The sequence below is a fragment of the Pseudonaja textilis genome, chromosome 7 (assembly GCF_049901715.1).
Source record: "Pseudonaja textilis isolate UNSWEBS1 chromosome 7, rPseTex1.2, whole genome shotgun sequence".
NCBI lineage: Eukaryota > Metazoa > Chordata > Lepidosauria > Squamata > Elapidae > Pseudonaja > Pseudonaja textilis.
Window position 1 is genome coordinate 37391600 of NC_141996.1, and position 27175 is coordinate 37418774.

At 35.4% G+C, this 27175-nt stretch overlaps 1 protein-coding gene across 12 annotated transcripts in view; it reads right to left on the bottom strand.

Moving 5' to 3' along the window:
- POU2F1 (POU class 2 homeobox 1) overlaps positions 1-27175 on the bottom strand; it is a 95658-nt gene that overhangs the window by 26968 nt on the left and 41515 nt on the right. For 7 of the 12 annotated variants that reach the window (XM_087937477.1, XM_087937475.1, XM_087937468.1 and 4 more), the window contains exon 2: positions 5541-5609. In XM_087937477.1, coding sequence (XP_087793603.1) covers positions 5541-5609 — 69 coding nt within the window. Of the gene's footprint in view, positions 1-5540; positions 5610-6617; positions 6785-10268; positions 10386-27175 lie in introns of those variants that run through there. The other 5 variants (XM_087937471.1, XM_087937470.1, XM_087937473.1 and 2 more) reach the window with 4 other exon arrangements.

The window sequence follows — 27175 nt, forward strand, 5'->3', positions numbered from 1 at the left end:
ACTGTATTGCAGAAGAATTTTATCAAATACTGGTGTTTCAAGTGTTATGTAGCACTTCATAAATGAAATAAAACACAATGAATTAATAAGAGTTTGGGGGAAAATGAAAAGAATGACAAAATGAAAATGTAGTAGAGGTGGTTCTCAACTTATAACCATAGTTGACCCAATTTTTTTTCTGCTAAGTGAGACACTTTTTAAGTGAGTTTTGCCCCATTTTTTTTTCTTGCCACAGTTGTTAAATGAATCATTGCAATTGTTAAGTTAGTAACATGGTTGTTAGTTGACTCTTGCTTCCCCATTGACTTTGTCAGAAGATCACATGACATCATGACATTACAACCGTCATAAATACAAATCAGTTGCCAAGCACCTTAATTTTGATCACGTGGCCATGGAATTGCTGCAACAGTTGTAAATGTGAAAGATGGTCATAAGGCACTTTTTCCAATGCCATTGTAACTTTGAATGGTCACACAAGAAGTCAAGGATTACTTGTAATGAGAACACTTGAATAAATATAGTGTTAGGAAAATTAAAAAGAACTTAAAATATTAAGACAAAAAAAACCTTACAATAAACTTAAAATAAAGACAAGATCTAACATTGCTATTTAGAAGAAAGAGGACAGTCAGGGGTGGTATGCTACTGGTTCGGACCGGTTCGGCCAAACCAGTAGTAAAAAAAGCCTCAGACGATCAGCTGAGAGGAGAAAAAAAGCTTCCTAGAATCAGCAGAGAGGAAAAAGAAGAGAAAAGCACGGGATCGGCCCTCCCCCCATTCCCCTGCACTTTTCCCTTCGTTATCCTCTTACTGATTGGCACTACAGGCCTCAGCTGGTATGTGGAAAGCTGCTAGCATGTGTTAGGTGTGTGAGTGGGCACAAAATCAGTGAACCAGTAGTGGAACAGGTAGGATCCCACTGCTTGACAATATGAAAGGGAAAGGCTAAAATCTATTACTGCTGAAACTAAGTTGAAGTAGTGCTGGTTCTTCAATATATGTTAGTAATACAACATATTTATTTATATCCTAAATTATGTAGGATCAGATTAGGCGCTACATGAAGCCCACCACATTTTTGTGTGTGTGTGTGGTTGCTAGATTCCTCCAAGGGGTGAAGCTAAAAATCAAGACTCCTTTTTTGCATTTTTGAGGAAACTTAAGAGGACCAATTGATAGTTTAAGTCTTGCAGATACTTTTTATTCATTTTGTTTGATATAACTGGTCAATAGCCCTTGTATAGAACAGTCTCAACATGTCACAAAAAAAATCTCAAAAACCTTTCAGCCATTAGAAGTCATGCAATTGCCTTTTGCAAAAGCATCTTTGGGATAACCAATACAGAAGGAATACAACATGGAACCAGATCACAGAAGTAAGTGAGCATGGAAATGTGAAATACTAATACAGCAAAAGGTGAAAAATAAAAAAAGGTTTTAATGTTTGTTTCATTTAAAATGTATTAGTGCTTGAACACTTTTCATCAAATTGATTCTTTCAAGGACGCAATAACTGGCTTTGATGGCAGGAGTAAACAACTTACTAAAAAGTTCCTCAAGGCTGAACATAACCAGAATTTGTGTTCTTGGAAATAAATGGAAAAGCACTACTTTCTCTATTTGAATAAAATATACGAATATAATATGAGCACTGGACAATTAAGAACTACTATCCTAACCTATAGCTTCAATAAAATATCTTAATTTTATAGATTTTCAAATATATGATTTAACAACTTTTGGTGAAATTAGATAGTAGACAGGAACTTCATCAGATGCTAGTGAATGTTTCTTTGAGGAAAGGAATGGTTCTGCCAGATTTGGAAGAAATGGGAAAACTTATCAAAAGACCATGTTCTAACCCAGCCATTATAGACAACTATTACCTATCTCCAATCTTTTAACAATTGTTGAGAAGCTGCTATTTTGTCAGTCAAGGTTTAGGCATGAAGATAGAATGCAATTCCCACTGGTTCCTGTTAAAGATGACTAGACATAATCCTGCCTACTTATACAGTATAGCTTCAACATGTCACACAAAACCTGGAGCAGCTCTTCAGTTATCAGAAATTATTCATTTAGATAGGGGAGTGCTACTCTTTATCCTGCTTTATCTCTCAGTGGCAAATAATCCTATCAATCAGTGAACCCAAAGCTTCCTCAGCATCTCCTGTTTTTTAATATCTACATGAAACCACTTGAAGAGGTTATCTGTTGGTTCAGAGAGACATACCATCAGTATGTAGATAATACCCCGCTGTACATTTCTATCCCAGGACAAGTAGGAGATGCTATGGAACTCTTCTGTTTGTAAGCTGTGAGGGACTGGAAGACAGGCTTAGCATTAATCCCAGCAAAATGGAAGTTGTGTTTGTTCAGAAGGCCTCTAATTCCAGAATTGCTCCATCACTAGCTCTGATCAGGATGCGTTTCCCCTGAAAGAACAGCTTTACAATTTACAGGGTCTCCCTGAACTTTAAGGCCCTGTTGGAATTGCAAGAGGAGGCCATAATCAGGACACTCTTTGGCCAGCTGCAGCTGGTGTCCCAGTTGGAGCCTTTTCTGGACCTGAGGCTCTAGCAACAACTACTTATATACTCCTGGTTGGATTAGTACACCCCACTCTTCATGAGGCAGTCACTAAAGACAAGTCAGAAGTTATGGTTGATACAAAATACAGTTGCAAGTACTAGAATAACCAGTATTTGCAGGGACTACATTGATTACTTGTTGGCTTCCAGGTCAAATTGAAGGTCTTAGTCATTCTCTATTAATACTCTTTATTGTCAGTAAAAAATATTGATCCAAACAGATTTTGTCTACTCCATATAGCCAATACAGCAGGCTGAGGATTCTCTCCTTCAAAATAAGATGGAAGATTAAATAAATATGACTTCGTGATAAAAGTCCCTTCTGCAACAACTTTAGGATTGCCCTTAACTTGCTAGCACTTAGTGGTGGGATTCAATTTTTTTTACTACCGGTTCTGTGGGTGTGGCAAGAGAAGAATACTGTAAAATGTCCAGTCAGAGGCGGTATTTGCTGGTTCTCCAAACTACCTGCTACCGATTCTCCAGAACTGGTCAGAACCTGCTAAATACCACCTCTGCTAGCATTCTCAAAAGCTGTGAAGACTCTGCTTTTTCAGTAAGTGTTTGGTGTGGAGAAGATAACAATTGAGGCAACTGCTTAAGAAGAATATTTAGTCTGGCTGTGTGAGCTTTGTATTGATTTTTTCTTGTTGCTGTTCTGAAGTATAAATTGCCTACAATTTTTGAGGTAAGCAATATATAAATTCACAGATAAATACAAAAGCAAATAATGTATTTTATTTTCTGAATCAATTAATATTAAATGATTGGTTTTAATTTGTTAATTTATAATTATGCTTCTAATACCATAATAGTTTGTTTAGAGTATAAAAAATTTAGGAAATGATTTGGAAACAACAATCCACTTGTTTCAGTTATCTGGAGGGAAAAACAGTCAGCTCTTTAGTTCACAAGAGCACCATTAGGATGAACAATTGTTTGTCTTAAAGCTAAAGCTAAATTATTTTGTAAGGTAAAACTAATCCAATTGCTAAAATTAAAGTTTTACTATTTGCCATTTCAATAAATCTTGTTAAAGAAATCTCTGTCCCAAGAGTACAATGGTGCCTATAGTGGCGCAGTGGTTAGAGTGCAGTACTGCAAGCGACTTCTGCTGCAGCCAGTTGCCTGCAATTTGGAAGTTCAAATCTCACCAGGCTCAAGGTTGACTCAGCCTTCCATCCTTCGAGGTGGTAAAATGAGAACCCAGATTGTTGGGAGCAATATGCTGATTCTGTAAACTGCTTAGAGAGGGCTGTAAAGCACTATAAAACGGTACACAAGTCTATGTGCTATTGCTATAACAGGAGAGGCATATGACTAGAGACTTTAAATACCTTATATTTTTATTTAACTTGATTTTCAATGTTTAACATCTTAAAAATGTTAAGTCCTTCTCCAGCACACCTGACATGAGTATCTGATATATTTTAAACCTATAGAAATATACACGGATAAGTTATAAAAGCAACTTATCTTACTCAGAAACATAAATTCAGTCCATGGTCCCAAAAGATGTAAACAGCAATAGCAATTTGCACATATTCCCATTCTAAATGATTAGTATGAGCAAGGCAGAGATGTGCCAGAGCCAACTCACTAAAGCCAATTGTTACATTTTGGGGAATGTTGTGAATCAGTTGAGACCAGACCTTTCAACAGTTGTTTGGTGGCTTGTGCTTTGTATATTTATCAGAACACCACTGGAGAAAGGTACTATATATATCAAAACTTGCATACTTGAAGCCAAGTATGGCCAAGAGGGAAAGGGCCCTCTTGGTCATTTTCTCTGAGAAATTTACAGAATGGGATATATTTTGACTAAAATTAGGATCCGAGAATGTGGCTTAAGGATATTATGAAGTCTCACTCTAGTTCGCAACCATGCTATTCCTGAATATAATTCAGTGATCTCTTTTTCATTTAATTTACAATTTAATTAAAATGTTTATGATACTGGATGAAGCAGAAATGTTAGCTGCAGACAAAATTACTGAGCAATTTATAAAAAGAAACCATTTCTTCAGGGAATAACCAATCAATTCCCAGTGTATCATAATAAACTACACTATTCATATATTATTCTTTATTAACTTATATTGCTCCAAACCATTGTAAGATTATTTTAGCAATAGTTATGAAGGCTGGAAATTGTTTAGTTGTTTTTTTTTTTAATCAAATGAGAAAGATCACTTTGTAGTAGAATTAGCATTGAATAAAAATGGTTGTACTCAGACAAAAGCAAAATAATATGTACGATTACAATGTAAAAAAGAAATTGAAAGGGTAAAGAAAAACAGACAGCAACTCAAAACATCTGAAGATTACAGATATAGATTTAAAAACTGAGTTCAAAATAAATTCTTAAAAGTTATTGTTGAGACTGTTTCTTTACCAACTCACAGTGAAAATATCATAACCTACCTTTACAGTCAGTGTCAGTTAAAATAGTTGTTTTACATGCCAAAGAAGTTTAAAACAGCAGAACTTTTGGAATGCCCTATCACTACCAATGTAATTGACTAAACTCAAAAATAACTACAGAACTAAAATCTGGGTTGTCAATATTTTTTGCACCCTTCTGTTACTCCATAGGCAATTCTTTTATTCATAACAGCAAACACAAACATGCCAACAAGCATACAAAGCAACAGATTGCCAACTTCACATTTTATATGTAACAGGTTCTCTACCATGGTGGTGCTGGGAAACAGAAGATATGCATTGGATAAACACAAATATGAATAGAGGAATTAACAAGGACAGCCCTTTATACTTCAGGACAAAATGTATATCTATTATTAATACACATTTACATAGGATTGGTGCATAGATGTCTTGCTCAACATATTGCCATACTGAGCACAGAAAAGTAGGAAGCAAGCAAATCTGTTTATGTAATTACTATGGTGTTATTAATAAACCTGATTCAAGTACTATTCGTACCTGTTTCCCCATCTCCGCTCTCCATTTTTACAGGTTTACTGGTTTCTGACGGAGTATTCATTCTTGAGTCTGCATCAGAAATAAACAACAAAGAAAAAAAGAGTGATTAGGAGAAAAAAGTCCTACTGACTCTATATTTATGACTGTGGTAATCATGACATTTTTATTAATCAGTCTGTAGTACACTGTACCCTAACTGATAAATTTGCATTCACACGTATATTGAAAGAAAACCAGGGCAAAAAAATCCCCCATCACTACAAACTTTTAAATAGTTTACTATTAAAACGAACTACTGGAATAAGAATTATCTGTTTCATTGTTACAATTAATTATTTTAGCAATAAATAAAAATATTGGCTAAACAAGTAGCCTTCATTGATATTTTGTTTCATTGGCATTTTCTACTGAGTTTTATTTAGAATTTGTTTTATTGAAATTCTTATACAACTTTCCAAAGTTTTTTACCTTTCCTTCCACTGTAACTCTCTCAGTGGCAATCACATTTCTTGTACTGATGCAGATACATCTTCTGAGAAGTTCCCATGATATATGTAAGCTATCATGAATGTGATGACACATCCTGGCATTTATTTTTAAGAAATCCTTTTCTAACATTGCAATCTCCCCAATATTGACATTGTGCAATAGTAATACAACAAACATTACCATTTAATAACAATACAATATTTACTGCTGATAGTAGGAGAGTTCTATATATTTCTAGGAGTAAAAAAAATCAAGAAAATAAAACTGAATAGTTCTGACATTTAAATGATGCAACAAAAATCTAAATCATAAAAACAACTTTGAACCTATTTCAAGTACTATCATTCATTATATCCTAGATCTTTATTTGACTTTGTTCCATGACTTCCCAGTTATGAACAGACTTTTTTCTGCAAGCAAACTGATTTCTGTTAGAATTGTATGAAACAATGATATTGTAGCCAATCATTATAAAATATCATCCATTCATCTTGTCAGTTATGGCATATTTAGGGTTTTTATTACTACAATCCAGATAATTATTCTAGAACATTAGGAAAATAAACAAAAACTACTTGTTTTTTGTACCTTTATTAATGTACTAAATCTTCATGAACTTAAATTGTTCTGTAAAAATTGATAGTGAGGGAATATCCCTGGTACAAGAAGTCTTGTGTTTATTTCTGTTGTAATTTTCCCCCACATCTATTCACAGCCATCATTATCCTGGGTAGAAAGAACAGCTGTCCATTTCTGAAAGCAATGGGGTAAATTGTCACTCAACCTGGGAATTATAAATCAGAAGACAGGAGTAATATCTGGATTTGAATGCCTACTTGAATTGTTACTCTGCTTGAATGACATGCTCCTAAAATGGAGTTTTAGTAAAGTGATAGGCCCAACAGTGTCAGTAAGTAACATATACTGTCAAGTTCAAATAATTAACAAATCTTGTACAACAGATACCTGGGTATGTTCTTCGACTTCTATAAAAGTTTACAATCAAAAACTAGAAACAGCTAGGAGAGTTCCGAGAGTGCCTTTTTAGGACAATATATAGTTTTTATTTATAAGTAAAGACTGCATTAAAATTGCAGTAAAAATTGCCAAAGGCAGAAATCAAATCCTCCAAACCTGTGAAACAAAATAATTTACTTACTTATCACACGCACAAAGAAATCTTGAGAAAACAATAAGTAATATATAAATATTAACTTAGGCAAAGGCTCATTTTTCATAAGATAAAAAATGAAATGGGAGAAAAATCCATGTGTAACTTGAAAAATGAAACTTTGGAAACCTGACTACATTATATTGCAGATTATCAATGTATTTTCTTGCCATTATATAAATTACTTCGAATTCCAAACTTGAAAATGACGATTCCATGAAGTTGTTTGTTTCAATGCACATTAAACAAAACCCTCTTATATGAATACTTTTAGGTTTTCAAAAACAGATTTTTAAACTAACACTTTGGCCTGGTTCCAACAGTAACATTTCGTTGGCAAATTCCATTCTGCCATTACTTATTTTTATAATCCAGGCATCCCCCAAATTTTCTCTAAAGGCTAGAAGGCAATTTGGGAGCAAATTTGGGTTATGCATGCAAGATGGCGGTGAAGACAAGAATAGGAAATTCTACTGCTCATTTTCAATGTAAACTTAAATTACTATGTTATATACCAATTAACAGATTTCAGAACACAATATTTTGTTCCTCTTTTAATACAGCATGGGAAAAATGCACTTTGAACATTAAAGACATATTTTTTCCAATTTAGTTTCAATCAAAGTACACGGGACGGGTATAATAAATTTAAATAAATAATTATAAAGCTTGGGCTATCATTCTTAGTATGAAAATGACATGCTGTGTAAGTATATATGAATGTGTGTTTGATGTGCATCTGTAGATTATGTTATACCCTAGTTTTATCACCCTAGTTTTATCACTTTCTTCTTTGTCACAGGTGATTATCTCAGCAGCTACTGCTTCACCAATAATGAAACTTTACTTTTGCATCATGCATGCAGTTATCTGAATAATATGAAACAGAGCCAGATCATATAGTAATGCAAAATCATGGTAAAAATGATGGTAAAGTACTGTCCATTGTGAAACTAATTCATTCATATAAAAGACCAGTTTCCTCATGATTACATGGCCTAAAAATCAAAATGTTTTATATATTACACACACACACACACACACACACACACACACTGCAGTATGTCTTATTTACAAGGACTCAATTTTCAAAAATGATTTTTTTATCTCCACCAATTATAAATACATTTGTACAACAGAAAATTCTATGCCTGTTCTGAAAGTTTAATGAATTTATTAGACTGCATCAAACACAACACACACACACTCACAGAAAAAGAGAGAGGGGGGGAGAGGGAGGGAGGGGAAGAGAGAGAGGGGGAGGGAGATGGACAGAAAAATTGTGCGTGTTAGGCATAAACATGTTGAAACAAATATAATATTTTGATTTCAATATAATGGAAACATGTTTAATGGGATGTATTACCATAATAGTATAAAATGATCATGAAGAGGAAGAAATTATGTACTTCAACATGAGAGGATGCCCTTGCTCTCGCATTATCTAGAACTTAGTTGAAAGAAGACAGATAATCCCTTATGCCTTATTACAAGACTGCTGTAATGAATTTACAACCACATGATACAGTGACACTAAGTAGCTCAAGAGAACTTCAAAAGCAAACAGAACCTCCGTGAACTACTTGTGAACTCCCAGAGGTATCTGGCTCACCAATATAAAAAGAAAATTCAGAAAGAATTGGAATCCTGCTATAATCCACAAGATGAGTCTAATTTAAAGGTGAATGCAAAGGTATTAGACAAATGCTTTTTTAATGTCAATTTGTTATTGGTTATAAGGCACCATAATTTGGATAGAACATGGTAAACAAACTCACATTTTTAACTTTGCATTTCTCTTTTTCATAAAATGCAGCAAATCTAATATTTTATTATGGCACTAAAACAATTCTGTATTCTAAAGTGAGTCTAATTTAAAGGTGAATGCAAAAGTACTAGACAGATGTATTTTTAATAGGTGTGACTATAAGGCACCATAATTTGGATAGCACATGGTAGAACAAATTCACATTTTTAACTATTGTTTTTTTTTCATAAAATGCAGCAAATCTAATGTTTTACTATGGCACTAAAACAATTCTGTATTCTAAAGTAAACATATTCTATTGAAGCAAGGACAGAGAATAACAGGTGCAATACTGAAGTCATATGCTAATTAACTTCTAGATTCATTCTTAGTACTGTTCTGACAGATCTCTAATACTCGGAAGTTAGCCAACCACATAATTGTTAACATTTCAAAACAAATAAGAAGGGGTATGGAGGGGATGGTCTGCTAACACTAAAGTCTATATATACAGCTAATGTTCATTATTATTCTCAGATACAGTTATCAAAATTAATTCATCTAATTCACAAAATTTCAAAAGGCCAGATGAAAATCCCTTGAATACAACTGAAGTGAAAACCATGGTGGAAAATGAATCCAAATATGAAGAGTTTGAAATAATCATTCTAAAACAGTTCAATCTGTGCTGTTTTTATTTAAAAGTAATTAAATACTTTTTCATAAATTTAAAAATGCTAAATATTAAGTCCTGGAGGTAGAAAATTCTATTAACTTTAAATATATATATTTAAAGAAAATAAAAACATTCATTTAATAGAAATTAAATTAGGAGATAATGTTAGTAGCTAAATAGTTGGTATGAAAAGCAATGGTTGCTAGTAATGTTTGCTTGCTTTAAATAGTGAAGTGTGACTTCAGTTCAGAAATATACACATACAAATAAAATATAAGATGAACTGATGAAGCTACAATGAATGACATTATTCTCCTAAAACCCTAGAATAGATACAGTATTATATACAAGTAAGCAAATTCTTATTTCTGTCAAAAGACAAATGTTTTAAAATTTAAAATTCTGTAAGCTTCCATTCTTGACAGTCATGAGCAACTCCATTTCTCCAATGTTGAAGAGTAAGATTCTCTGGAAGAAAAATGAAGAACGGGGAAGGCGTTTGCTACTGAATCACTGACAGATTTCAACATTTCAAATGCATCCCCCAATTCTACATATGCAATTAAGTCTGTATATTTAGTCAATTTTAACAACCGCTATTTCCATATTACATGCTTGCAAGAAGTCAGTGAAACTGATACCCACCTAAAACATAGTCGCTGCAGTCCAGCATTGTTGTGCAATCTTCTGTAGATTTATGGTAGTCCAAGGAAAGAAAAAAATACTTTCTAATATAAAAGGCATATACTACTATTCTTAAAAGAAGGAAGGGGGGTCAGGAGTAGGAAAAAGTACAACTTCAGTTACACCATAGCAATCTTCAGCTGAACAGAGAAACTTCAGTTGCTCTGTGGACTTTTAGTGTCTCCTACTAGCTGTGTCTGACATTGTCAAGGCGACTGAAGCATGAAAAGTTCCCCTTTTTTTAATAAAATAGAAACAAAGATTGCAGCTGGCAGTTTCCATAATGAAGCTTAATCAGTATGCGCCTGATTAGGGCCTTATGCAAATCTCCCCTCGTTAGCACAGCAGCCAGCACTTTGAAGTCCATGAACAATTCATTTGCAGAGTACACTGAAAGCACTCCCTGCATAATTTAAATCATGATATAAATATTTATCAGCTCATTTACATATTAATTGGCAGTGCATGAAGGGAAAAATTATCTTCCAAGTGCCAGCATAATAATTAGGGAACAAAATGAAATTTCTTCCAATAGCTTTGCTTCTCAGACCTAACTTGAGCACAGTACCATGGAGAAATAGGGAAGGGAAAGACATAAGAAAAATCTCTCAAAATGCCACATACAAATTAAAAACAACCTCACAGACTTAAGCATCTTTAATCTTATTCCTCCTAGCAACAATTAGTTCTGTAATAAAAGAGATTTGGAAAAGCTCTCTTCACCATCTAAATAACCCTCCCACCCCCATTAGCAAGTTAGAAGATGAACACAATTTACCTAACTACCTGTGCATTTATGTGGTATTTTCTAAATAAGTCCTGCAAAAGAACAAAATCTTACAGAGAAAAGCAACACAAATCTACTCATGTTAGTTGCTTTATAAAGGCAGTCAACACTGACAGATATGACAAGCAATATTTGCCACCTCCCCAATATGCCTTAAAAGCTGTTCCCTAAATGTATTTATTTGCAACTGCAAAACTAAATATTTATATTCCTAAAATGTCTAATTTTATTAAAATCGAATAAAAACCATACTCTCAAAAACTAGCTTAAGAAAAAATTACTTAATGACACAAGTTTTAAAAAAGAACTATAGCACATAAATTGGCTTCTTCTCTTTCTCTATTCTTTTATGTTGCCACAAAATGTGCTCTAGATGAGATTTGAAGGAAATAAGGAATCTGTAGGAAGAGAAAGGGATCTGTCCACCACTTGTTTTGATCAGCATTAGATACAGCCTATTACTGCAGCTTAATTGGATTTGTCCATAATCCACCATTTATTCAACCTTTCATAATGAAGAGAGCTATTAACTACTGGATAGTTTTGTTTTGTTTCAATATGAAGGAAAATAAAATTTTCAAACGAGCTGTTTTACATTCATAATAGCTGAGGACTTTTATGCAAATCACAATGAGAATCTTTTCAGCTAAAAATTCAGTAATGGTATTTTTACTGATTCATTTCAATCAGAAATCTGCAGATAAATAATTAGCTGATTAATTCAAACCTACCCAGTGTGTATGAATAAATGTATTTTGCACAGGTAATAATTATATCTTTATCCATACAGGTAGTCCTCGAGTAACGAATGTAATGGAGCCTGCCAATTGCATTTGTAACCTGAGGATTCGTAGGAGTGAATCACGTTAACACATTTGCTAATCGCAAGAGGTATCTCGGTGAGGAAGGCCATGGGAGGCCTAGCGCTTTCCCCGATTCACTGAGATATTTCCTGCTTCCCCATCATCATGCCCGACTGGGTCACTTACCTTGCATAGATCTCAATGATCAGTGGAGCTGTCTCCTTTCCAGCCTCTCTACTATGGTTTTGCCTTCAGCAAAGGCTTGCCGAGGCCTACAGGAATGAGGTATTGTTTCCCTATATGCTCTGTCATTTTGCAAAAACTTTGTTGATGAGAAGGGCGCCTGAGAGGGGCATGCACATCCTCCTGGACTTCCATTCTTGCTGGCAAAGGCCTTTCCTCAAGTCCTTTGCAAATAAGAATGGAGTCTGGAACAGCCGGGTGCGTCCCTCCAGGCATCTGTTTTCCTAGGCAAAAGACTAGAGGGAAGGCTTTTGTTGACAAGAATGGAGGCACAGAGGTATGCATGCGCCCCTCCTGGCTCCATTCTTATCGCCAAAGGACTTGAGGAAAGGCCTTTGCTGACTAGAATGGAGGCACAGAGAGATGTGTATGCCCTCCAGGGCTCCGTTCTCATCAGCGAAGGACTTGAGGAAAGGACTTTGCCGATCAGAACAGAGGCCTGGAGAGATGCATGGGCTACTGATCTTGTGGTACTTTAGGCCTTCATTCTCTGTAAACCCACTGAAGACCTGAACCACTGAACAGGCCAAGAAACTTGCTAGATCTTCCCAAGGTGAGTATCCATAGGCCTAATGCCTGTAGGGGGAGCAGGGAGAGGCAGAGCAAATGTTACATAGTCTCTGCGGTCGTTTGTAAGTGTGAACAACTGTTGTGGTGCTGCAACATTTGTGATTTTGGAACTGTATCATAAGTACATGGGGGGTTATGTCATAACTTTGAACGGTCACTAAGTGAACCGTCATAACTTGGGGATTACCTATATTTGTTCCTATGGCTGCATATGGCTATATGAAGTAACCACAAAAAGTTACAGCTAATAGGATCTTGCAACTCATGGAAAATACACCTATCTTATGAGAATCTAAATATAAAATACTTTTGCTCTGTAAGTGATAAGTCAGACATAGTGGAGCTATATTTTTTATTTAATTAAACGGGACTATCTTTTTCAACTGTTAAGTTTTTCAATCAAAATAAAATAACTAAAATACTACTGTAGGAAAAGCATTATCTCTTTAATTTTTTTTAAGAAATAAAAATAAATAAAACCAGGAATTTGTGTCTGTTTCAACCCAAAGTTGTGTCTGTTTCAACCCTAAGCATTATTTTGGTAGCATGTGGTATTAAGCATAATGTACAACTCCCTTTTTTGGCATTATAATGGAGAATGTTCTTTTATAACCTTTTGGCCAGCCTGTGCTGTTCTCCAGATTTGCTGGCATAGTTTGGTTAGTCTCCTTACTGATTCTTTTTCTGTTGCTTGGCATATTTCAGTGGGTTCATCAGTTCTATTGCATCAGTATTCGGAAAGAGAATTAGCTAAATCTAATTTATACCAACACCATTCACTGTACCTTTCTATACATTTCTATCCTTGCAAATCACCTTTGCGTCTATATCCATACATTGCTTCACACTCTTTTTGTTCTTTGAATCTCACCTCTTTTAGGATCTCAACACCACCATTCTACAATTTTCTCAGTCCATTCACTCTTCTTACAATACATTTGTTCACTCTTCTTACAATAGGTTTGCTTTGCAATTCAATTCTTATTCACCCCATGCAATAACCCCAAAATTTGTTCATACAGGCCACTCACTTTTGTATTCAGTCCACACTTATTCATATCCCCTTAGTCTTGACTCTACCTCTTCTTGTTTTTACCACACACATTTCTTAAGTAACTCATTCCTGTTGCATTCAATTTATTTTTATGCTTTTCCTGGCATATCCAACTTTCAAATTCAGACATTAAAGTTAAGCAAAAGTACATTCTCATTCATTGCCATTTTTACTTCTTTTGACATTTGTTCCTCACAACAAACCTCTTGCCACTTAATTTAATATTAGACTATAATTTTAAAAAATAAATTAAAATTAGTTAAAAAATTAATTTAATGTCTGTGGAGGGATTTTGAACTCCATGCATGTTGGATTTTAGCCGCCAAGGTTCAAGTAGGCATGGAGCTGGGTGTTTCTCCTTGTCCTTTCAGGGCACTCTATGGACATGGGAAGAGGGATTTTGGATTGCCTTCATGCATGAATTTTGGCTGCTAATCTCAAGAAAGCACAGAACTGGGCACCATTCTCTCTCTACATCTGTGGAGTTCTCTGCAGAGACTCAGAGAGAGGGATTTTTGGGTTACTGACATCCAAGCAGGCACAAAATGACATGGACCTCCTTCATCCAGGTCCCATAGATGAAAGAGAATCCTCTCAGTATGCAATAGCAGTTTGCAAAATTCCCTGCCATCTTCCATATGACTTACTGAACATAGCAAATGGCAATCCTGTGATCACAGTGCTTAGCACCCAGTTTTAAGTACAAACAGATTGCTGCCAAGCACCCAGATTGCAATCATGTGACCTGGGTAAAAGTGAAGATTTCCTCTTTTGAGTTGTGTCTGACTCAGGGGACAGTGCTCATCTCAGTTTCTTACCTGAGGCAGCCAGCATTGTCCCAAAACATTTCCATGCTCATGTGGACAGCATGATTATACACCGAGAACATGGAATGTTGTTACCTTCTCATCTAAGTGGTACCTATTTATCTACTCACATTTGCATGCTTTCAAACTGCAGGATTGACAGGACCTGGGGCAAGTAATGGGAGCTGATTCCATCTCATGTTGTGTTTGAAAATTAGGCAAAAGCTGTCCAGCTGACAAGAATTTTTAACTGAGCCACTGCAGCCAGATTGCAATCATGTGATCTCTGGGAGGGTGGTGCAACATTTTGCAACAGTTGGTAGTGCTTTACAGGCCACAAAGCACCCTTTCAGAAGCCTTCATAATTTCAAATGGTTGTTAAGTCATAAGTTAATATGTGAGGATTCTATACAACAATTTTCAGATTTATGTTCATTATTACATCCCATCATTTGTTGCAAATAATTAAATTTCTTGGCCAAGTATTATTGGCATACACAGTATTATTTGCATACTAAAGTCCACAAATGTTCATAGCTCCAGCGAAAGCAATACACCTTTTTCCTTTCCCCATAAATACCATATTTTTCGGACTATAAGACACAGTAGACCATAAGACACACCTAGATTTAGAGGAGGAAAACAAGGAAAAATAGTTTTTTGCTTCCATGTGTCCCGTTTTTGCCGTTCCCAGCACCCAGAAGCACTCTGCAGGCCTCTCAAACCCTCCGTGCTACCTGTTATTCTTATAGAGCGAATACGGCCTGTTTTTGGCCTCCCAAACCCTCTATTCTCCCATTTTTGCCCTCCCCGGCGTACAGAAACACTCTGCAGGCCAAAAATGGGCCCGTTTCTGGCCTGCAGAGTGCTTCTGATGCTGCAGAGGGCAAAAACATGAGGCGTGGAGGGTTCAGGAGACCAACAACAGGCCGCATTTGCTCTATAAGATGCAAAGATGACACCTCACAATTTTATCTTACTTCCTGCTCAGTTTTGAATCATTCAACAAACATTCCATTTATTGGCACTACATTTATTTTATCACATTCAGCAATTTTTCTTTATATTCGTGCAAAACATTATTTGATTCAGCATTATTCACTTTTATCATATTGGTTCTTTAAGTTGACAAATGTACAATAAAAAAGAAAGTAAAACTTACTTTCTCAAATCCATATTTTTTGATGAATATAAAAACCTTGTCTACATATATAGTATTGAGCATGTGGTATGGTGCGCTTTTCAAATTTTGGTCATTGTCACCTTGTTTGTTAGATCAGGTGACACAACTACTTCTAAGCAAACCATATCCATATTTCTCTGTTAAATCATCTATATCCAAACCTTACCATTTCTTACAGCATTTACTCACAGTTCACTGATTTTACTTGTTTTCTGAGTTGTTTGTGGAATCCAAAGCATGTTTGAAGTTTCTTTCTCTTGAGCACTATCTCCGTGCATCCTCCTTGCATGAAAACTGAATCAAAAACTGGGCATGCTCAGTAGGAAGAGGCATAAGTAAGCATTTGACTCAGTCTCCAAGCAAGGAAGCAAAGACAATCCACACTTTGGATTCTCTAACCAGTACAACTGAGAACATTTGTTTCAATTCCACTTTGATACGCCACTATCCTTCCCATATCAATATCTAAAATATTCTTTCCAGGGTTTCAATTTTGTTTCAACCGATATTTTCACACTTTTGTTTTTAATTCTGTTCATTCCATTGGAGGGTTCTTGTTATTCACTTCCAAATAATTGGTTAATTCCATCAAAATTATTCTGAATGTTCTCGGTTTTCCTGCTCTCTTTGATTACCCCTTAAAGCTATCTTTTCTTTCTACATTATTCAATATGAATTTAATATGTTGACTTTAGTTGCAATCAAGTGACTCTTGAGGATTCAAAGTATTTAAATAAAATCTACATGATAAGGAAATAAGATAACATTCCAAAACCTTAAAACAAACTAACTGTATATCCTAACCTTAGAATCTTCAGAATGGCATCTGTCATTCTCTTTTTTGTAGCAATCAAGAAAAATGTACATACTTTTTTCACATCATTCCACAAAACATCCTTTTTCATATTTCCCATTAATGTTCTTCTAAATATATTGCGTGGAATTCTTTAATATGTAAGTAGTCCTTGACTTACTTCCTGTAACCATTCATGTAATTACTGTTCGAAGTTACAATGGCCATAACAACTTTCAGGAGATTGTTGAGATTGTCACTGTTATGAGCACAAAGGTGGTCAAAAGAAAACCGCAGTCCCAGCAAGCATAAACAGAGATACAGTTTTGGGTATAGAATAATGGTTTCCACACACACAACTGGACCACTGATGAGCCACAATCCTGTTCTCGATGAAGAATTCCAGAACTGATTTACTGAAGCATAGTAGGAACCCTATCTGAGAGCAGAAGTCTTGTCAAAGCAAGTTTGAAAGTTTTGTTTGCGAAGCAGACATCAGTTAATTTATTAATGTAGGTGCAATACTATATGTCCAGTTTGTTTCATTATTTTCCGTTTCTTCCTTATCTATTCTGTTCTTTTTACCAAATTCCACTCCAGATATGACCAAAATAATAGTCTGTCCCATATTTGGCATAACTTATCTCTCTTGAATTCATTTTTCATCCTTCATTGATTATATTAATCTTTCATCATAATCAAATCAAGCAAGCTTTTTGATACATTTTTGGTGGGTTTACATATGAATATACTTAAGATTAAAACATTAAAACTAGCACTGAGGATGTTACCTAGGTGGATAACAAAATGTCTGCAAGAAAACAGCCAAATTCAGAGAGCACCAATGACTCCAACATTTCGTTTCAAGCAAATACTATCAAGTAGCAGCCATCATTGTCATTCATTCTGTCAGATCAAAGAATGAATGATATAAGACATACTCTTACGTCACAATCTATTCCTATACCTAATAGAATATATTTCTTTCGTCTGGATTGTATTTATTCAGCCAAAACTCATCTCTGGTCCTTCCTTTCACCTATGGATTTCTTTTGCATTGCACTGCCGTTGTCCCAGGTAGGTCCTTTTGCCTTGTTTTGCTTTCTTCACAGACTTCTATTCATTATAAATGCCTGTGTAACACTTATAATTAAATAAATATGTGAAAATTTAAAAAAAGATCCAAATTAAGTTTCCTAAACTGCTTGAGACCTTTTTTGCACATATAAGAGTTAGTTTAGGAATCTACAGGAAAGAGAGAAACTTGCTGAAAAATAACTTCTTTCTAGGAGAGAAATGCCTATTAAAATAATGTTAACTATTGGATGCCTCCAAAGTTTTTTTATCATTTAGTTTGAAAAATTAAAGAAGAGGAAAAAGGAACTAAATACTTATTTAGCTTCATGCCTAGGTGCTAAATGGCAATAGACAATAAATATGCCCTACATGATCTTGTACACATAAACCACATAAACTTTGTATTGTAGGTTAACAGAATTTGTAACAAACTATTCAGCATTATTCAGTGCAATTCTTTAATCACAATTCTTTCCTTGATGTTTTTTCTCTTCACACTATTGAGAGGATACGGTTGTCACATCCCAACTTCCCCAAGCCAGAATAATTTACATATTATGCAAAATAGCAGTGCTAATCATGCAAATAAGACATGTAAATTAGCATGCCTAGTTTCTATAATTCCCATTTGGCAATTCATTTTCAGTTTCACCAAATTCTGGAAATAGCAAGACTAGCTGCAATGTCAATTTTCTTACTGTTCCAATATCTGTCAAAAATAAGTGTCTTTTTTCAGTAATCTTATTGCTCATTTCCAAAGCCAAAGCAATTGTGAAAAATAAGGTTTTCTTTTAATCTTTTTAATCCTGTTATAACAGTATAGGGGCCATACTTTACCAATCTTTATCTTCTAAATCAGTATTAAAGCCTAATTTAAGATTAGCACTTACTCACTTTTCTATAGAAGAGAATATATAGTATGTAGTTAATAAAAGCAATTCAAAATAAAATTGTTGCTGGAACTTTGTACTTTGATATGGCCCAAGGGCTAATCAATAAAGACGACTTCTTCTTCTTCTTCATTATTATTATTATTATTATTATTAGTAGTAGTAGTAGTAGTAGTAGTAGTAGTAGTAGTAGTAGTTGAGGGTTGAATTGGGGAGTTCTTGGTCCTGAGTGTGTTGTTTGCTTATATACAAGATCTTGACTTGTCAGTATCAGGATGTTTTTTCCTTGGTAGTTCCTTGATTAGGATATTGTTTTCTGCTTATTTGTCTGGTATTAATATCTGCTTATCTGGATATTGGTTGCTGGAAGAGGTGTGTTCTGGTCTTGTTTCTTTTAATTCTGTCATGAAAGGTATATAAACGTAGTTCATTGGTAGGCGCCCATTGATTTGTCTGAATGCCAAGCTTCCAGGAATTCCCTACTATTTTTTAATTTTGCTTGATCCATAATGCTCTGTTTCCTAACTAAAACTATGATTGAGCCCATCTGTTGTTGTGCCTTCTGACTGCTAGTTGATGTTCATGGATGCACTTTATTAATCTTCTGCCTATCAGCCTTACAGAGTGGCTGTTATACTGTATGTTGTAGATGACTCCTGTTTTTTCTTTTTCAGCCACTGGTGTACTTAAGAAATTTTGGAGGATTTTAGCTAATTTTTGTGCTACTGAGATGCTAGGTAGTTATAATAGTCTATTAGTTATTTCTGATACGTTTTTGGTATATAGCAGTGTTATTCTTCCAGAGCTTTATGTTGGTTGTGCTCTACTGGGCAGAGTGGTCAGACGTTTTTGATAAAGTTCCATGAGTACTCATTTTGTTGGAAGATGTTCTTGAACAGATGTTGAAAATATCTTGAAAATATGTTCAACAGATGGTCTATTTCCTATTTCCTGGTGTTCTGGTTGTTGTACTGTGTTTGTACTTGTCTGATAGACAAGCAAATAACTAAGCTCCTAGAGCACCAAGGGCTCCAGAGCCCATTTTTCCAACCTGGTTTTCTTACAAAATGTTTTGATTTACAGCTTCCTTCATCTCAGCTAGTCAGGTTGGTTAGTTGGGTGTATGCTGCACAATTATTTTGTTTTAGAATGAAGGCCTGGAACATGTATATTTTATCCTTGATCAAATGAACCAACTTTGTATATCTTCACTTTTCTTTTAAAAATCTTTAATCTTTAATCCCTTTAAATGCCAGAAATTTTTTTTTCATTTTCTCTTTGTCTCTCCTCAAAAATTCCTTCATATGTTTAACACATCTCTTTGGTAAATCCAAAATAAAAGAAGTTATCCAAACGTCTCTATGGTTTGTTATTTGTATGTGTCTTTTAATTAAGACATTGGTTGGTTTCATTTGTAAGTCCAGTGTAACATCTCTGACTGGGAAAAGAAGAGTGGAAGGGACCTCTGAATCAGCAAACACATGTATATCTTGGGTTAACAATGGATATATGAATAAGTCAACTTCTCACGTTTCTTTTACAAAATCTGTAAGAACTAAAATGCACATTTTTCTTTCACTTTTTAAGCTTTTGTTAACACAAGATTAAATTTATGAAGAATGAGTGGTTTTCTCCCCATAAAAGTAATTCCCATCACATCACCAATTCTACAATGGTGAAATGAATTTGCTTAATAAAAGGAAAGATACAGGAGAATGCAAAGCGTAATCAAAATTGTACCAACATCTACCACCATGATATCTACAAAATTCCAAGAACGGATGAGTCTGCCAAAAACTCTGATGAATAAGAAATAGCTTTTGTTGTCCAAACTGGAGGCGTCAAAATGACAATCCATTTTTGGCAACCCACTAGCTAATCTAAGCTCCCCTTTTCTTTTGAAATTTCCTCAACTTAAATTGAATGCAAATAAGCCAGGTGTGGTCCCTAGAACAGTTAATCAGCAGCTAAGTCCCTACTGAGTTCCCATGGCAACATACACAGCTGGCACCAAAGCAGAGGTTGTATTTCCTTCAGATTGCTTAGAAAGTTTAAACACTCATTGAATGAAATGTCAATTATAGTATCTTCTCACAAGGACATTTTTTAAAGAAATCTGTACTTCTTTGACTAATGGACAAAATAATACAAGGGACATGCTGCTAGGTTCACTGTTCACAGCCTGACAATAAAAAGTAATCACCTGTTACTTGCAGAAGAACAAGAGTTTTCAAGAAAGAGAGCAGCATCAGCTCTCACAGAAATAAAAGGACAGACAATACAATTTATATTTTATGTAACAACTTATGCATAAATGAAATTACAAGTAATTAAAATGTTTAATAACCTTTTCATTTTTCAGAATTTTTAGACATCATTTTCCCTTTTTTATTGATTATAAGATAAATAATAAATATCATTTACAAACAAATCAGAACTTAATAGATAAGAGGCGTGTACCATTTTCTTAATGCAGTACAATGAAAGAAACTATTTCATAGAATTTATATTCAATTTTTATACAATTCTCTGATGCTTTACAATGTTAGAATTCATGAGACCAGTTCTGATTAAATGGTATCTTAACTGTTATGAAAACAATGAAAAACAGTGTTAAACAGGACTACCAATCATTGTGTAAGATTCAGAAAGAACTGGATAAATGAGAATAATCTGAAGCTGATTTGTGACAAAATGCCACAAGGGCCTTTCCACAAATACATCTTGTGTACCAATTGTGCCTGCTTCTAGTCTGGGAAGGAAAGGTTACTCATTCACACCTTAGTCAACTCCGGGTTGACTACATATCATACTTTATATGGGACTATTCTTAAAATAATCTGAAAGCTGCAACTGTAGTGACAGAAGGTAATGAATGGGTGCATTTGAGTACGCCGATACACCACAATTACTCCATGGACTACCCTGGCTTCTAGATGCAATTCATGACATTAGTTATTATTAATAAAGTCCTTCATGGCAAAGGACTGGGTTACTTGTGGACCAACTTTTTCAAATTAATTCTGACTGTCCCACAATACCCAAATGATGACCATGCTATGGTCCCCCTTTAGAGAAGTGTCATCCAGATATACCAAAGTTCCCCTACCTTTCCAGCTTTGGGGACCGGTGGGGTGTTTGAGGGGATGGTTCTGCGCAAATGGCGGGCACAAACACAGCCCCATTTATGTGAGCAGCAGACACGTGTGTTGACCACTTGTGCAAATGGAATGGTGCGGGCACGCGCTCAACCACAGCCTATGCAAGTGAGATGCCCATACATTTGCCTGTTACTTCTGAGGCTCGATTCCAAACAGCTCAAGGCCTGATAGAGGGCTGCGGCTTAGGGGTTGGGGACCCCTGAGATATACCTTCTTGTTATAGAGTTTTCCTTCCGGAACAGCATAATTCTGAGATTTAGATGAATCACCCTTTTGGCTTTTTAAAAGTCTTAAATACCTGGCTTTTTCTCTGTGTATTTGGTCAGGGTGTTAGATGAACTTCCCTATAATGGTTAGAAGTTGAAAGACTATGGGTAGGTTCTGGTTAGGTTATTCTGCTTATTCAGTAAGACATTTGTTTATTGAATTAAAGTAGTACATTCTATGTTGATATTTTCTTAGGAGGTTTACATAATAGAGAATTTGGCTACCAGATGATAAGTTCTGAATTCAAGGTTGTTCTTATTTCAAGTTTTGTACAAAAAATTTTGTACATTTTTCATTATAGTTCACAACAAAGGTCTATAAAATAGTTTGAAATACAGTGTATATCGCAAACTGCTAGATCTTAATGATAGCATTTAATGATGTAAAATTGGACAAATTTTATATTTTTAATAGGGAATGCTACATAAATGTTTTAATTTAAATAGCAAAGAGGTAATGCTAGGGTTTTTTCTATTCTCAATTTGGAACAATTTCTTTGAGATATTCAGTGGAAATGTGCATGCATACAGTGGATATAAAATATCTACATACCCCTGTTAAAATGCTAAATCTTTGAGATGTATAAAAATCATTTCAGAATTTTTTCACCTTTAACATATAAATCGTACCATTCAATTGAAAAACAAACATATCTTTCACAGGGAAAAACAGTAAAATATTATACAATAATATGAGTGTGTAAGTACGCACTCTTAAACTTAATATTGTGTTGAAACACATTTTAATTTTTGACAATCTTCAGTCTTTTGGAGTAGGAACCTATTAGTATGGCACATCTCATCTTGGAAACCTTTCCCCACTTTTTCTTGCAAAAGCACTCTAAATCTGTCAGATGGGACATTGGTATAATTACCTGTGAACGTCATTTCTCGTTGGACTGCGAGAGTCTAGTGTGGGTGTTCCTCATGTCTTCTCATCACATGATTGAGCCTGCCAGGTCTGGTCCTCATCCTCCTGCTCCAATACAACTCTCTGGAGCACCCGTCTGCCAAAAGCCGCATCCGCAGATGCAAGAGTCCAGACGGTAATGGCGGATAAACGGAGATGACCAGGTGGTTGCCCAGCAAATCTCCTCAATAGGTGCCCAGCAAATCTCAATAGCTGCCATTGCAGCTGCACTCCTTGTGGAATGAGCCGTTAGTCTACTGGGCACAGAGAGACCCCGAGTCTCATAAGCTGATGCTATGAACGAATCCACCTGCCCATAGTTGAAGGGGAAATCTTGTTTCCTAACAAGACGGTTTAAAGGAAACAAAGAGAGAGACTGTCTTTTAACATAAATCTTCAATGCCCTGCGAACATCCAGAGCATACCATTTCTTCTCCAGTTCATTGGTCGGATTAGGGCAAAAGTCTGGCAAGACCAGTTCCTTCCTTTCTGTGAAACAAAGAATTAACTTTCATAACAAAAGTAGGATCTAGCCTCAGAACCACCCTGTTATGTTGAAAGATGCAAAGATCTGCCCTAACAGAGAGAGCTGCCAGTTCCGAAACCCTTCTAGCCGATGTGATGGCCACCAAGAAGGCCACCTTAATAGTCGTGAAACACAGGCCAATAGTTCTTAGTGGTTCGAAGGGAGTTCCTGTAAGAGTTCGCAGGACTTTGGAAAGGTCCCAGGTTGGGTACCTGTGAACAACAGCAGGACATAGATTCAATGCCCACTTGAGAAATTTGCGGACTAAGGGATGTTGAACATAGATTCCAATGACCCCATAGACAAGACTGAAGACAAAGCTGCTATCTGTCTGCGAAGTGTATTAGGCGACAACTGCTTGCCCAACCTGTCCTGCAGAAATTCAAGAATGTCCCCAAAAGAAGACTCCATGAACAAACGACTAGTCTTATTGCACCAAGTGCAGAAGATCCTCCAACTTGCATCATAAATGCGGTTGGTAGAAGCCTTTCTAGATGCCTGAATAGTATCGATGACTCTGGCAGAGAAACTGTCCTTACTTAACGATCCCTGCTCAATCTCCATATGGCTAACACCCACACTAGACTCTCGCAGCAGTCTAATGGAGAATGTGAGAGCATCTCCTGTGCAGTCCTCTTCAGGTCATCCCTCAGATTTTAAATTTGATTCAGGTCCAAGCTATGGCTGGGCCACCACAAAACTTTGATCTTTTTCTGGTGAAACCATTCTTTTGTTGATTTGGAGGTATGCTTTGGATCATTATGTTGAAAAGTAAAATTCACTTTCATTTCTGCTTTTTAGCAGAGGACAGAAGCTTGTGTGCCAAAACTGAGTGATATCTGGAACTGTTCACAATACCCTCCATCTTGACTAAAGCACCCTTTATAGCTGAAGAAAAGCAGTCTCAAACCATAATGCTGCCACCATCTTGCTATAGTGTACTATGATGTACTTTTGGAAATGATCAGTGTTGTTTCTGCACCAAACACCAAAATATTCAACTTTGGTTTCAGATTAGATCATACTTTCCCACATTCTTTTATCAGACTTGATGTAGGTTTTTGCAAAACAAAACAAAAAAACAGTAAGTAGTGCAGGCTACTTCTGCTGTCTGCAATTTGGCAGTTCAAATGTCACCAGGCTCAAGGTTGATTCAGTCTTCCATCCTTCTGAGGTCAGTAAAATGAGGACCCAGATTGTTGGGGGCAATATGCTGACTCTGTAAACCGCTTAGAGAGGGCTGTAAAGTGCTATTACTATTTATAAAGCAAGGTTTCTGTCTTGACACCCTACCTACAGCCCAGACATATGATGAATAAGGGAAAATACTTGCCAGAAATTCCTGCAGATCATTTATTGGTGCTTTAGGTCCCTTGGCAGCCTCTCAGACCTGTTTTCTTGGTTTTTAATCATTTTTTATCTTTTCCACTTGTTGTTGACTATCTTCACTAGCTGCACTATGTTCTATGGTATATCCAATGCCTTGGAAATTGTTTTGTACCCTTCTCCTGACTGATACTTTCCAACAATGAGATCCCTTTGATGCTTTGTAAGCTCTTTGCAGACTATGGCTTTTGCTGTAAGAAGCAACTGAATAAATGTCAGAAAAATTCTACAACAGTGGAGCTTTATATGGGCTTGATCAGTTTCACTTTAATTGATGACAGGTGTGCACTTCTATTTACCATCAGTTTAAATGTGATTGGTTAATTCTGGACATAGACAAATCCTTACTTATAAGAGGTTGTGCCCACTTATGAAACTACATTATTGTATGTTTTATTATTTTTGCTTAATAACTTTCAGTTTTTCAGTTGAATTGTACAACTTATGTATTATATTAAAAGTGGAAAGAATTCTGAAGCGATTTATCTTGATCTGGTTTTTTACATTTCAAAAATCTGGCATTTTAACAGGTGTATATTGACATTTTATATCCACTATATCTAGCATTTCAATTTTGCATTATTTATTTTTTATAGTTGCCCATTTCAAACAAGTGATTCTGGGCAGCAAACAATCATCATGATGAGTGAAAAATATGGTTACTAAATGTTATATATAGTTTACTCCTAAATGCTTTAGAGGAAATATGTGGTCCCAGAAAGTTTCCTTGTGAAGAATTCCAATCTGTTTCATAATTGTTCGTTTTCTAACTACTTTTAAAAATATATTGGTTGCTGAATAATTCATGATTGTTTAGTAAAATCACTTTAGATATACAGAAAGAATTTTAAATTTGTTTTGATTTTTTTAAATAAGAAATAATACTTCTGCAAACACTTGAATTTCCAAAAGCAAGTTTTTGTTTCCCTATTGTTTTTCAGTGTTAGGAGAGATGAAAATAACATTTTATTAATTCAAAGTTATCACCTGCTTAAATAAAAGTAAAATGGTACATGTACAGATCAGCAATCTATCTGCCTTCCTCACTATGTGGAACTAATGGGAAGACTATAGTGAGGAGCAAGGAATAGAGCTACAGGCAAAAGACATAAGTAAAGTATTTTCAAGTTACCTTAAAAAGTAGAACATCATTTGAAAAGAGGAACTATTGGCAGACGGGATCTGGCAAGAGTCAAGACCCAACTTTACTGCAACCACAAATTGCTCCTCAGTATCAGCTCTTGAAATCCTATTATTTCTTTGTAGAGGAATATGCAGTTCTTTCCAGTGGATTAGAAAAGTCTCAAGCCAAATGTAAACCTGTGATTTTACATGTAGAATAGAATAAACAGAATAGAACAGAATAGAATTCTTTATTGGCCAAGTGTGATTGGGCACACAAGGAATTTGTCTTGGTGCAAATACTCTCAGAGTACATAAAAGAAAATATACATTCATCGAGTCAAGATTAACAAGGTACAACACTTAATAATAGTCATAGGGTACAATAAGCAATCAAATCATAACAAGAGAATGTTTTTATTATTCAACTTCAATGTTGGTAGATGTTATGAACTTCTAAATACATACTTTAAATGTTCTATGTGCTCTAATATTTGCTGTTTTGGAAGCTTTCTTCCAAGCAGGTGTTGCTGTTTAAACTTATAGTTCTAAATCATGTTTGGCACGCCTTCTCTCCTCATTACCCACCACTCAAATGTAAAACTGTGACTTTCAATCAAATTGTTTGAAACAGACCAGGTGGAAGAAGAGGAAGCCAAATGGAACAAAGATCAGGTGGATCTGAAAGGACAATAAGAACTGAGCCAGGTCCTTCAAGCAAAATACAGAGTGGAAGTTAGCCAGCAGACAATTAAACAGGGAACTCACTAATGTAGAACTGAACAGCAGATGGCCAGAGTCTTTGGGCTCAAAGCCAACAATGGTTGATACATTCAAGCCCAGACCTGCTATGGATGATAAGCAGCATATGACCAACTAGGGAAAGGTAACCAAGCCAAGAATTTGCCTAATGGATGACATCAAGAAATCTAGCTATTGTATCATCACTTTTAAATTTTATTATTTTCTGGTCTTGTTTCTTCACAGATGGGATATAGTTGCTAAGAGCCAAATACTGTCACAGGGCAGAAGCTATACTGCTTCATATTTACATTATTTTTAGTTTCAAATTCCCAGAGTTATGAGTTGTTTAAGCAGATGTTAACTAAAACATTTCAAATCTTTTAATGTTGTGGATTCATCCTTTCTAATATTAAACTTGACTCTCAGACTAATTAGTAATGGGTTTTCAAAGCCTTCCTGATATGAAAGCCCACAAACAAGGTATTATTACTGAACTTAGGATTTCTAATGCAAAATTCTATTAAATTACCCATTTCATGCTACTTAA